This window comes from Rhipicephalus sanguineus, chromosome 4 (genome assembly GCF_013339695.2).
Source record: "Rhipicephalus sanguineus isolate Rsan-2018 chromosome 4, BIME_Rsan_1.4, whole genome shotgun sequence".
Lineage (NCBI taxonomy): Eukaryota > Metazoa > Arthropoda > Arachnida > Ixodida > Ixodidae > Rhipicephalus > Rhipicephalus sanguineus.
In genome coordinates this window covers 20,103,970-20,116,794 of record NC_051179.1, presented here as the reverse complement: position 1 = coordinate 20,116,794, position 12,825 = coordinate 20,103,970, and the positions used below count along the sequence as shown (strand labels likewise).

Sequence of the window (12,825 nt, the reverse complement as noted above, 5' to 3'; positions counted from 1 at the left end):
GATTTGTGTGTAAGGTTCTTCAGACTCGCAACGTGTGCGCATGCGGAGATCCAGGGAGGATTGCAGTAAAGCTCTTATTTGGGCTAGTTGGTGTATTCTTGAACACATATGGCAGGTCTGCGCGAAAAAGCACGGACGAGAATTGCGCTCGTCCTGTGTTCGTCCGTGTTTATTCGCGCAGCCCTGCTATGTGTCCAGGGAGGATGTTAGGTCCTGACGACACCCCCCCCCCTCCCTCCCCCGCCCCTCACTGCCCTTTGGTGCTGATGTCTGTGTTCGCAGTGCTTTTCAGCCTGCGGTACGTGGCAAACTGATGAAGTCCTTCTTCCCAGCTATAACTGTGTCAGTTGAAGGCTCACTGAAACGTTAATAAAATTAGTATCATTTTGACTATTATTATTACTGATCGTAAGCGTCCACGGAATCACCATGATCAATCACAATTTTATATCGTCATTTCAGAGTCACTATAAAACAATCATACATCATAATATTTTGCATTTCAACAAATCTTCTCTCTCTCTCAACGCAGCTCCTGAGAGACGTCGCTCGTCGGACGAGTTCGTGCTCGTGTCTTCGTCGTCATCCTCTTCGGACGCCGCGTCGGCCGGCGCCAGTTCTACGGAGGACGAGAAACCCAGCTTCCTCAACGTCCAGCTTCGACACGTCGAGAAGGCGCCGCCGCTGAACGTGGTTTTCCAGACGCGAGGAGGCGGCGTCGGGGTCGCCGGTGCCGTGGAGCCTGCGCCCGCCGTACCCCGCTCCGCATCGCCCACGCTCACGTGGAAGAGCCACCGCGAAGACAACGTGGCCGTCACCACGCCGTCGCCAACGAGGCTGGACAGACCCCCCGGCGCGTCGGCTAGATCCGACAGAGTGGCCGCCGGAAGGACCAGAGTGCGTATAGGCTGACAAAGTGGATTTTTGGCTAGTTGGTTAAGTGCACCAAGAGGTATGATAGTGCTAGCGCACTCGTACGACGAAGACATCGTCCCGTTGTGTCTTTTTCGTCCGTGTCAGATAGTGCTATAATACCTTTTGATGCGTACAGGCGCTTTTTTTTTCGATACGAACCACATGTGCTTATGTTTATCTCAGCAACAGTACTGTTCAATTACGAACAAAAAACAACACGCCATACGCTTTCTCTGGATTCATTGTCATTTGGCTTCACATAGTTGAGCCTCACAAATAACGGGCACCTTTATCTATTAAGCTGGTCGCGCTTTTTAATGACCCGAAATGCTTGGAATATCTTCAAAGCACTGCTTAAGCATCTGACAACGACTTAAGCTAACGATCGGGTCCCTCGATCGTTAGCTCGAGTAGAAGTTTGAATGGAGTAGAAGTGCATTGTCGAAATCCCCAGAATTTCGGGGCATTGGAGCTATATACTGTAGGGCTGCTTCTACAGAGTTTGTAGGGAGCCTATACAGTAACTCCACGGGAATTTAGGACGCACACTATAGGGCACGTTGATGTGGCGCCATCCCTCGGCGGTGCCCTCACGCCCATCCGGAACTCAATGGAAAATAGACGAAGTATCATATTTAAGAAACAGGGCTTATTATCAAAATTCACTCGCGGTTATATACACTAGATAGCCCCTTTAACACTAAGGTAAAATTCTAGTGGCGTGCCGCTAAATATGTGGATTCCCTTAGGACATTTAAATATTTCACATTTACGCTAATGAGACAGTGAGGACCGTGTTGAAATGTGTTGGGAATCCAAGGTATTGGTGTTACACTATTAGAGTTTTACCACAATTCTGCAGTGGTCCTTTATTATGATAAACCGTGAATCAATTTTCACAACTAGTTTTCCTCTTCAGATATGATTTTTGTCGCTTGTTTCACATTCTGTTATGACGACGCGTGTTGGGCATTAACAAGTGGCAACATTGGGCAGACCGATTGTTCCAGTTGAGTAACTTTTACGTTCATTTGTTGATGCTGAAGCTTTAAACTCTGTAATATCTTCTTACCACCGCCAGACGGCGTCGGAATCGCTGGGCGTGGCCGAGTACCTGACGCCGAAGCGAGTCGAGCTCATCGAAGCTCCGGTGCCTGCAACCAAGAAGGACGCAGGGGGTCATGCACGTGGGAGCCCGACCCGGACCGCTCTGTCCGATCACGGTGAGTGTTGTGCGCCTTACGCATTGAGATTTTGAGACTTTGTACCGTCTTACTTTACTGGAAGCTGTTCCTCACCCAGGTACATCACGTAATTGTAAACTGCGAGTTTCAAAACAAAACAAGCGCAACCATAGGCGTACGCACAGAGGGGGGGGGGGGGGGGGGGGTATGTGGGGCAGGGGGGGAGAGCCCACCGCCAATCAACTAAGGATGTGCAAAGCAGAATTCTTTGGACTACAGTCATGTTACATCTGATAAACTGGTTTTATGTGTTCTTCCGCGCAGTATATTTAGTTTGTCATGAAATTGGCCTCAACAATCTCGCGCGTTAACTGTGAGCTCTGCTTAGCTAGCACCTCGCTTTCGTCAAAGTAGGGCGGGCAGCCGCAGTCACGGCAATTATTATGGTCTTGAACCGTGTTATTCAAGCTGTTGTGATGATCCCATAGCCGGATATTGAAGGACCTGCCGGTGGCCTGTCCCACACATCTCTTCCCACAAGAAGAGGGAAATCAAATATACCATGTCAGTGTTGCAGCGCACAAGGGGCTTCCGGTGCTTCGCAGAGCAGCGATCACGGCTGTCTTGTGAAGCAAACTTAATGAGCTTCTATCATTTTTCCAGAGTGGAAAAAAATAACTAACGCGCCACCAGCACGTTGTCCTATCTATTGATAGCTTGCGCGTGACGTCATGGACGCCGGTTCTAGGTATTCCTATACGGCTGCTATGATGGCGTCAAGGCAGCCTAACTACGTTTCGGTTACTCAGCTTCTATGGGATTTCGACGCGGCCGGAACGTTATTAATAAATAATTGATTGTTGGAGTTTAACGTTATGAGGGACGCCGTAGTGGAGGGCTCCGGAAATTTCGACCACCTGGGGTTTTTTAACGTGCCCCTAAATCCAGGCACACGGGCCTCAAGCATTTTCGCCTCCATCGAAAATGCGGCCGCCGCGGCTGGGATTCGATCCCGCGACCTTCGGGTAAGCAAGCAAGCACCATAACAACTAGACCACCATGGTGGGGTGGTCAGGATGTGATTGGTCTCTGTGCATGAATAATGAAAGAACCGGCGTGCCATGTGCTGACAACGTTAACGTGGCACCACAACCTTCGCGCCCCACCATGTTGTAACTCCAACATGGCGGTTTCAGTGACGTCAGTGATAGCCATATATTCCTGCTTGTGGGACGCATTGTGTATATACCGGGTGTTCAAAGTTAAGCTTTATGGTTTTGTTAAAATTAAGCACTGGGAAGAACGTGAAAACCACATTTGCAGATGAGTGATGTATCCAGGGGGACACGAAGTGAGGCAGTAATCATCGCTGTCAGCCGCCCAATTAACTAAGATTGAATAATGAACGTTTTAATGAGTGCCGCAAGCGGGCTTGTTTGTATTGAAAAGTTGCAGGAAGTCGCGTTTCTACACAGTTCCACTTGGAAGAATTCTTCTAGCATCTCTGTGCCCCAAGATATCCCGCTGCAAAGTTTAATTGCGGTTTCCATTATTACGCATGCAAGACAGTGAGCACTGGCGCAAAGCTCCTCCCCGATGTGACGAGCAGTCATTGCTTGCTATCGCGAGCCGGTAGCACAAGGGTAACCATTATCATCTTTGCCTATGCCTTCGACCCGTTGTCAGATTAAACTCCACACGCAACTGCCGCGGTAGATCGGGGAGGAGCTTTGCTCCTGTGCTCACTGTCTTACATGCGTAATCATGGAAACCGCAATTAAACTTTGCAGCGGGATATCTCGGGGCACAGACATGCTAGAACAATTCTTCCAAATGGAACTGTGCAGAAGCGCGCCTGCCTCCAACTTTTAAATAAAAACATGCCCGCTTGCGGCACTCATTGAAAAGGTAATTATTCAATCTTAGTTAATTGGGCGGCTGAGAGCGATAATTATTGTCTCACTTTGTGTCCCCCTGGATACATAACTTATCTGCAAATATGGTTTTCACGTTCTTCCCAGTGCTTAATTTTTACAAAGCCATAACGCTTAAGTTTGAACACCTGGTATATGGAACTATTGCAAGCTATCTTTTCTTTTTTTGTCTTTCTTTTTATCAACTGACGGACGCCGTACACTCTCTTGCGCGCAGTCTCACGAGGTGGCGTCAGGGGTGGTCCTCCGCTACGGAGGAGTTCGAGCGTCCAGATGCGCAGCCGCGACGTCATGTCGACAGGCCGGGCTTCGCCGTGGGACACAACGGACTCGGCCGTTACACCGTCGTGGATCCTCGAGGCCGAGCGCAAGAAGAAGAGCGGCATAGACTGGGCTCGCTTAGGTGAGCGAAGGGGCTCGATTGTTTGCCGGCGGCATTGGACAGTGCCATGTTATACTGTCCTTTCATGTTGACTGAATGAGTATGTATGCCCCGGCAGCTAGGCCCGTAGCCAGAGGGGGGGAGGAGGGTGGAGATCAATGATCCGAACGGTACAACATTCTTACACGGACGATGCGGGGGGAGGGGGGGCAAGAATAAGTCGCCCCCCCCCCCGCCCCTACGAATCGTCCGTATATTATACCGTTAGGAAGATTCATCTCAACGGGAAAGATATAGAGCTACTAATAAAATTTTATTTAAAAAGTCACATAATATACACACTGCGATCTTTATCAAAAATAATTACTAGAAAATAAGTGCTTTCCTCAAATAGTCAAGGTTTCCAGTAAGTGCTCCTCCCCCTCCTCCGAAAAAATTTCCCGACTACGGGTCTGCTGCGATCAGTGCGAAAGAAACAGACAAACTACTTTCTAGAGAAGTGGCCCAACAATTACGCAAGTCTTGGCTAGCTATCGCGTTAGTAAGGCACAGCGGTAGAAAGAAGAGCACGGAGTGATCTATTCACTATTTGGGAAGTGTTTCAAGTGTCCCACAAGGCTTAGTATCCACTGTGAGTAGAAGAAGAGAGAGAAGCAGAAGCGTTCGCATGGAAAGAGACCTCACGCACATTTTCACTAGAAATTTCTTTTCGTAGTGTAGCGTGTCACTTGCTTGAACATAGAAGGAGAGGGAGACAGGCTCTTTAATGAATACCGGAGATATGTGCCCAGCGGCATCAGTATGATGAAGAACTTAATGACAGGCACATTTGTCGAGGGGTAGACGACATACACAAAACCGATGCATGTGTACGGTGCAGCCCGTAAATACGTAGTGCACATCTGTAAAGCGGGTAGGTGCGTCATCAGGTGGTAATGAAGCTTATAACCTCCCGCTCCTCTTAGAAGTTGTCTACAGAGTGGCTCAACCTAGTTTAGCCAAGCGTAATGAAAAGACAAGCGAGAACCTCTTCCACACATGCACTGGGGTTGGAGAAACGTGCGTGCGTTTCCATCATAAGGGACAGGTATAAACACTACATATCAGCTTGCCGCTTATGGTGTTGGTAATACCCACGTTGCCGTTGGCAGCGTTACCCAACTGTAAACAACTGGTTATATAACACATATGCGGCTCTTCAACATATATGAGTGCGTAGAAAATTTATACAAACCTTTGCAGTCATTTTGTAACGTTTCATTCAGTAAACAGGAATTACGCCACAGTCACCTTCCCGCCGCACGCTTCGCATAACATCGACTCCAATTTTTATGTTATACGTTTATCAGATCTACGCGGAGTTTGGTCATCTGATCACTTTCACTAACAATATTATGTTTGCGCATCAGTGAGTTGGCTAATTAGGTAAAAATAAGTAAACAAACAAACAAACGAGCTACACCTCGGATAAAGTTAGCTGGGGCACTATAACAGGAACCAAAATGAACGAAACAATCATTGAATCAATGTTTTTTCGATAGTGCCTGGTTGAGAACTGAAGCTGAACTTTGTTGGACATGCATGCAGAGAAGCGCAAGTTATAATCCCTCTGTAAGAAATCGTTACCCACTGGAAAGGCAGGGCTTCAGTCAATTTCAGCTTTCGCGAACAGATGATTAGAAGGTTTATAACTAGACATCCCATGTGTGGTAGCGAGCAAGTGGTGGAAACGCTCACAGCTTTTGCGTTAGCACCCGTCTGGAAGAAATGCGTGTTTGGCTTATAAATAACAGTTTTGACATATTTCAGTGTCAACAGTTTTCCGTCACAATAGACAACGTGCGAATTGGCAATGCAGGTGGGTGTGTTTTTTGAAAATCATTACAAAGAGCTTATCTCGTAGTACTTTTGTAAAATCAACGTTCTACCTAAAGCAACGACATCGGATCCTAACGAGTGTGTGCAATATGTCACTACAAAAGCGGTTGGACCAAGTCAACCTAGTGTGTTTTTTTTTTTTTTCTTCAGTACAGCAGTTACGGTGTCACCAACGAAGTTGCCTTTCTTTCTCGCTTGCAGACAAATCTCTGTCCCAGACCGGTGGCAAGCGGGCGACAAACTTGTCCAGCGAATGTCTTCACCAGCCGACTTCGGCCACCGAAGTAGTGCCTGACTGGCTGAAGGAGATTCGGAAAAAGAAACAGGAGGACGCCTCCATCAGGCTGTCGAGGAGTTCAGGTACGTAAATCACACGCACACGCACACACTGGCACACGCGCAAAAACTTACCTTCGTTTGAATCACTCAGTGCTATGCCTGTGATGGCAGGGTCTTTTTTTCTAAGAAGACAGGAAACCCTTCGATGCTACTCTTCGTGAACAATATCCCTAAGAATGTTCGGGATGTTTATCAGGCCTACTGGTACCCAAAGCGCAATTTTTGCGGACAATTTATTGTGGGACGTTAATAAAATGTCAGCTAAGTGGCCGGAACGCCGTAAAATCTTGTTCTGCATTTCGAACTTTCATGCTTGTGCAGGACAACAAGCCTCTTATGCTCAGGAAAACGTACTCATCTCGTCACCAGAACCATTAAAAAATTCGTGGATGAGCAGGCCAGTTCAGCTGACATTGATACCAATCCCTTCTCGTGCTTACTAGGCCTCGAATCATGATGAAAATCAGGCGTCTGTGCACAGCACCACACGGACGTCAACAGCTCCGGGAGCTTCGTGCAACGAGAATGATGTTGGAGTTTCTGTGATTCTTCCACGGAGCCTACCGTCGCTTATATATTTTACTGTTCGAAAATTATACTACTGACTCATCGCAAATGCCAGAAGCATCATAGTTCATCGCATAGTTGTGACTTTGGTCGAAGGTGAAATCCAGATTCAGAAGAAACATGTGTCAGCCTTTAGGCAGCCATGAAATTCACTCAAATGCGTTTCATAAAGCCCATAATTTGTTCTCGGATGCCAGCCGATATAAGAATGCCTGAAAAAGATCACCGGCTCTCCTTTAGCATCGATTGCACAGTGAACTTATCTGGTTGTCATGAAGCAGTTACATAAACGATACTTGACGCTGGCGAGCAGACGCTAAACGGATGACACATTCATACAAAGATGAACTGTGTTCGCACAGTCGTGTAAATCCTGTGTACTCTCAGTGATTTGCTCTCTGCAGTGCTTCAGCGTTTCATCAAGAAAGAACAAGATGTACCACATTCATAAACTATGGTGACCAATTTACTCACCTGCGATTAAGAGGGTACGCTAGCATACGACAGCTTCATTTCTGTGTTATAAATCACTGAAAGTTGTCCGGGAAAACCATAAATACACTCTTAAGAGACGGATAGCTGGTAGTGTTGAGAACTTACAATGGTCAAGTATCGTACCAGAGCCAATGCTTCGAGTGGCCTCTTCTTCATCAAGACCTTTGCAGGAAGCGTCGAGCTTGCCTGCAGTGGTCACAGAAAAAGCCTTGACCTACTGAAAATGTCTACATCTTAGCAAAGAGAAATTCGCATTTTGAAGTATTGGCATACTGGGCCGAAGCTACAGGTTTAAGCGTTAGTCAGAGGCGGTATTCGCAAACCTTTTCGATCGTAAGTGCCCGCTACCATTCGCTGGCTGCCACCGCTAATGTCGAGCATCAAAATTGGCTAACACATTCTCTCATGGACAATTTTAGCAAACAGGTTTTTGTGAGTACACACAGCGGAATTTCTGTAACCGCCTGTTTGTACACGGTCACGCGCCAAGAGCGCTCGTAGAATCTGTTTTACATTAAAGCCCCATACAGAACCGAGGCCTCGGCCAGCAAAATTGACGTAAATATCCTGGCGCCCTGACCTTACTGCTTCATTCGCCCATCATGGTTCATCCTCTCAACCTTTTGAAACAGGCTCTAGTCCCAGGGCACCCGGCTCGCAGAGCGATGTAGGCGACGACTACGCGGCCAAATCGCCGACAGACTTCGTCAGTGTCACGCAGGACCAGTTCGCCATCGACAGCCTCGAAGAAGACGCCCAACGGGGTCCACTTAATCACGACGACTACGATGACGTCTACGAGACCTTTGACCCTCGAGACTGCGTGTGCGGTGGTCACCGCGGCAATTCGTCTCCCGAAGGTGCCTCCTTCAATCGCACGAAGAGCCCACTCACTTCTTACAGCCTGTCGTCCTTATTCCTTGGGAGTTCTAACACACTTGGCTCAACTCTCACTGAGGTGGTCTCTCTCTTTCACAGGGCGAAAAAAACAAAAAAATCAAAACGCGCTGTTTGCTCTCGGTGACCTGCCTGCAATTTGTGGCGTGTTTTTCAGAACTTGTTACATTCTCTCTTTCTCTGTGTACGTTTCTTTCGACGCGTTTTTTTCTTCACACGACTCGGTCACGAGGTGAGGGAATGTGGAATGCGGATGTGTCTGGGTACTTACTAGCTCCATTTGGAGAAAAGAGTTCTCTGTGTTGTCACTTTCTGTGTTTCTTTGTCATGTGGGCTGTTTTCTGACGATCGGAGACGTCACGGTGATGGCTGTATTCTTTCTGTACTGCTCGTTTACGTTCTGTGGGACGCAATTCTCCGTACAACGGGGGTACTGACATCGCGATTACTCGTGTACTCTCTCCGTTCTTCGGTTTGAAGAGTCTCTTGGGATCTTTTTTTATACATAAGTGCAGAAGCATGCTATCTTTAGTGAAGCATGAAGGTAGTGGTTGGTCGTCTAGCCGTTATAATGGCCGTTGGTTTTTCAAAGGTAAAATGACGGTGATTACTTCGTCCACGTACTCTAACAACGGGGTTTCCTAACAACACGATAATTGTACCTTGAAAATTTTCTTTTCAGCCGTAACTTAAGGTGAGATGTATCCTGTAATGTTAGGTTTTTAGTACTGAGTTTATTATTTATCAGCTGTGGCTCTTTAAAGTATGAGCATCAAGAACATTACTAGCTTCTGTAGAGCTTGTAGCTGGGAAGGAGTAATTTCTGTTGACAACCTCGTTTTCTCTGTGCCATTTGTAATCGCACATAAGGGATTAACGCTCGTCTTTTTTTACGAGTCGCTCAGTTTTTCGTTCAAGTGACAGCTGAGGCTTTATTTAGTTCTGAACTATGAACCCAGAATGCTCAGTAAAGTTATCGCACAAAACGAAGCATTATAGAAGCCAATATACAGGTCTGTGCGTAATGGTATGCGACAAGGTCTGGTAAAAAGAGTTTGTTGATTCGACGTACCGGTACATATTAATAAAATTCTTCAACATAGTTTCTTTGGGCGTTGACGTGCAGCTTCCAACGTGATTCTCACGTTACAAGGGTTCCCTGGAAGTTGTCTGCCGTGGCCTCTATCAGAGACTTTGTGACAGCCGCACCAGCCCTGATAGAGCCCTGAAAGAGAAGCCCTTTCAAGAGAAACTTGAAAGCTCACCGTTTCGACGGTGTGCCCACCATCCAACGGGCTGTCACACAGTCTCTGATAGAGGTCACGGCAGCCAACTTTCAGGGAGCCCTTGCAGCGTGAGAATCACGTTCGGAGCGGTGGATCAACGCACAAAGAAACAATCTTGAATAATTTTAATAACGTGTGCCGCTCTGATCAGCAATTTGTTTCATCAGGCCCAGTCTCATTACTTTATGGACAGACCCTGTAGATTTGAAGTTACTTCGTACATTCCATAATGGCATGCGCGGGCGGACTTAAGTCGTCAGATTGCTGTCGAAGCCGTATCTGTGGCAGTCGAGGTGTAATCAAATAAAAACAGTTAGTTAACAAATTTTTTTTCAACAAGCACCATAAAATCAGAGCAGTCATAAAATATTGCAATAAAAGTATTGGGGAAGGGGGTGGGAGGTTGACTGTAGTTTACTGCAATCACTGAAAAGGCGGACGATCACGTCGTTTTCCTTTTTGTCGTATTAGGTGAAACTTGACAGCCGCTGCGCCGTTTTGCGGTCTTCGCACGTCAAATGATGGACTTCGAAGGGAGGCAGGGAACAGCAGTATATACGTTTTTTCATAACAAATTAATAGATGTTGCCTCGTGGCGTGAGGCGTATACTTGCGGCTCATGCAAGCTTCAGACATCACTACGTGCGAACTTGTGCTCGCGGAGTCTAGTTGTAGTTAGGCAACAGGGAATCCATTCTGGTCGGTATGTGCCTTTGTAATGCATGGAAAAACAGGAACAGATGCCAACAGCCCGTTACTTACGCATGCTGCAGCATCCGGTAAGACGTGAAGAGGATCACAAGCATGAGTGACACCGTTATTTAAATATCGCAGAGCAAAATTTGGTCAACGAGTTATACGATCTCAAGAGCATGCGATTAAATTCGAGAAATTCAGTAACACGGCATCTATTCCGAAATGATCAGAGAGAAAAACGACGTGAGAGGGAAAGAAATTGGTGTAAGGTGCGACTAACTACCCTTCAATAGAGCAAACAGAAAGCCACTTGAAAAAACGATAAACGTGAGAAACGTGGGCATACTCAAGACACAAAGAGGCTGCGGGAGCGCAATCTATCTTTTTTTTTTTTTGCCTAAACCCCTGTACAAGCCGGCATAAAGAAACAGCAACGTCAAAAATGCACTGGTACGCTCGGCTTAGATACACGAATTATAGAGGTAGACACACAGATTGTCAACATAAGCTCAACCCACAAAACCACGCTGAGCCTGCACCTTTATAAGAGAGCCGCGCCAGGTTAAGTCCGCTCGACACTTAAGTATTTCTTTCTACGATGAGGCAAATACTAGGTGTGTCGACAAACAGGAAGTTCGCCCTTTCCGCCAGTGCGTTCAGGCAAATTTGCCGGTACGTTCACGTTTTAATCACAACCAGCCGGGCGAATATGCATCGACATGGCAACATTGCAACATTAACTGCCTTAAAAACACGTAAAAGCGCTTGACGTGATGGAAGTGAGTGTACGTAATTGGGCAGCACAAATGAACAGTGCAATTGCCTCTGTAGAGTTAGGTTGTCGCTGACCCTAGCCGCTTGTATCTCACCGAGTGCCACTATTGGTGCTTTGAGAACATAGCACTTCATTTGTTCAGACAAGATGAGCAGGCCCACACAGTCGGGCTTAGTCTATGCAGCATAGGTGGTTCGGGAAAAGAGAAGCCAGATCTCTCTTATAGCATAAAGACTGCATTAAGTAAGAATCGAACAAAACGGAGCAACCGCTCGGGCGTACAGATGACCTCCCGTGTGCGGTGCTGCTGGAAAGTCTCAACAACGGCGGCGCGGCCAACGGCATCGAGTGCGGGGGCCCGCGGGTACCGAGCAGCCGCCGGGAAGACTCGGTCGACTGGCCGGACAACCTGAGCGCTCTGCTGGACGAAATCTTCAGCGAGGCCGAGGAGTCGTGCACGACTCCGTTCCCGACGCTGCTGCCAGCGAGCGAGTCGGCGGCGGAAGCTGTGACCGCGCCGTCGCAGCAGCAGGACGAGCGAGGCGACGCCGAGATTTACGTCAACGTCCCTCTCAGGGTTGCCCGACCAGTCGAAGACCAAGATGCGGAGGAAGAAGACGCTCGCGACGCGTCGAAGTCGCCCGCGCTAGTCGAAGCGGCGGAGCGTTCCGAGACCTGCAAGAACTTGCAGACAGTTGACGGCGTGAACCGAGCCACTACCGCCAACACTGCGACCACAAGTGTTGCGGCCATTCACGCCGCTGCCATGCATTCGCCCAAGCAGGCGCTCATGGAGGAGCTGAAGCACGTGCTACAGAAACGCTACACCATGGAGGTCCTCAGAGGTAATCACGAGAGCCTGGCAGTATTCGTGTGTGTGTTTCCGTCGGCGCTTGCCAGACCACCTTCGCTGCCACGCTCTCGGGCGTTTCAGTGTCGGTGTTGACGCTTCCTCTTCTGTTTCTGCGAGCTTGTCGCCCCGGCGCACAACAGCACGCCGTACCGCTGATGCGCGTTATGAAACTTGCGAAGAAAGCGTACAAAAGAGGTCAAATTTCGAGAGGATGTTAATTACGAAAGAACTGTAGCTCTCGTTAGAAGTACCATAGGTGTAAAGAAAGTTACACGGCAGTCATGGTGGTCTAATAACAAATCATTGAGTTATCTTGGAATTAGACTACACTTACAACTTTGTAACTTACACCATGCAGACAAAATTGCGAAATGCTTCCTGATTTGCCGCATTCGGCTTGGTTAAACAGCCACCGAAACTATTGGCGCGATTTGAAAGAAAAAGACGAGAAAGAGACAACTGTATACTCATCAGTGTCTGAACCGTATCCGCAATAGTGTAAAGCGCCGTCCCTTAAGGCAGTAATAGAAAGAGAGAGTAGAGAAAGGCAAGGAGGTTAACCAGACGCTAGTATCCGGTATGCTACTCTGCACAGGGGTGAGGAAATAGGGGACTGCAAAGAGG

At 47.7% G+C, this 12,825-nt stretch overlaps 1 protein-coding gene across 4 annotated transcripts in view; it reads left to right on the top strand.

Moving 5' to 3' along the window:
• Positions 1–12,825, top strand: part of LOC119389553 (serine/arginine repetitive matrix protein 2) — a 167,834-nt gene that overhangs the window by 147,347 nt on the left and 7,662 nt on the right. For 3 of the 4 annotated variants that reach the window (XM_037656868.1, XM_049414461.1, XM_049414462.1), the window contains exons 8-12: positions 533–897; positions 1,997–2,138; positions 4,251–4,436; positions 6,495–6,653; positions 11,633–12,193. In XM_037656868.1, coding sequence (XP_037512796.1) covers positions 533–897; positions 1,997–2,138; positions 4,251–4,436; positions 6,495–6,653; positions 11,633–12,193 — 1,413 coding nt within the window. The remainder of the gene's footprint in view (positions 1–532; positions 898–1,996; positions 2,139–4,250; positions 4,437–6,494; positions 6,654–11,632; positions 12,194–12,825) is intronic. The other variant, XM_049414463.1, reaches the window with a different exon arrangement.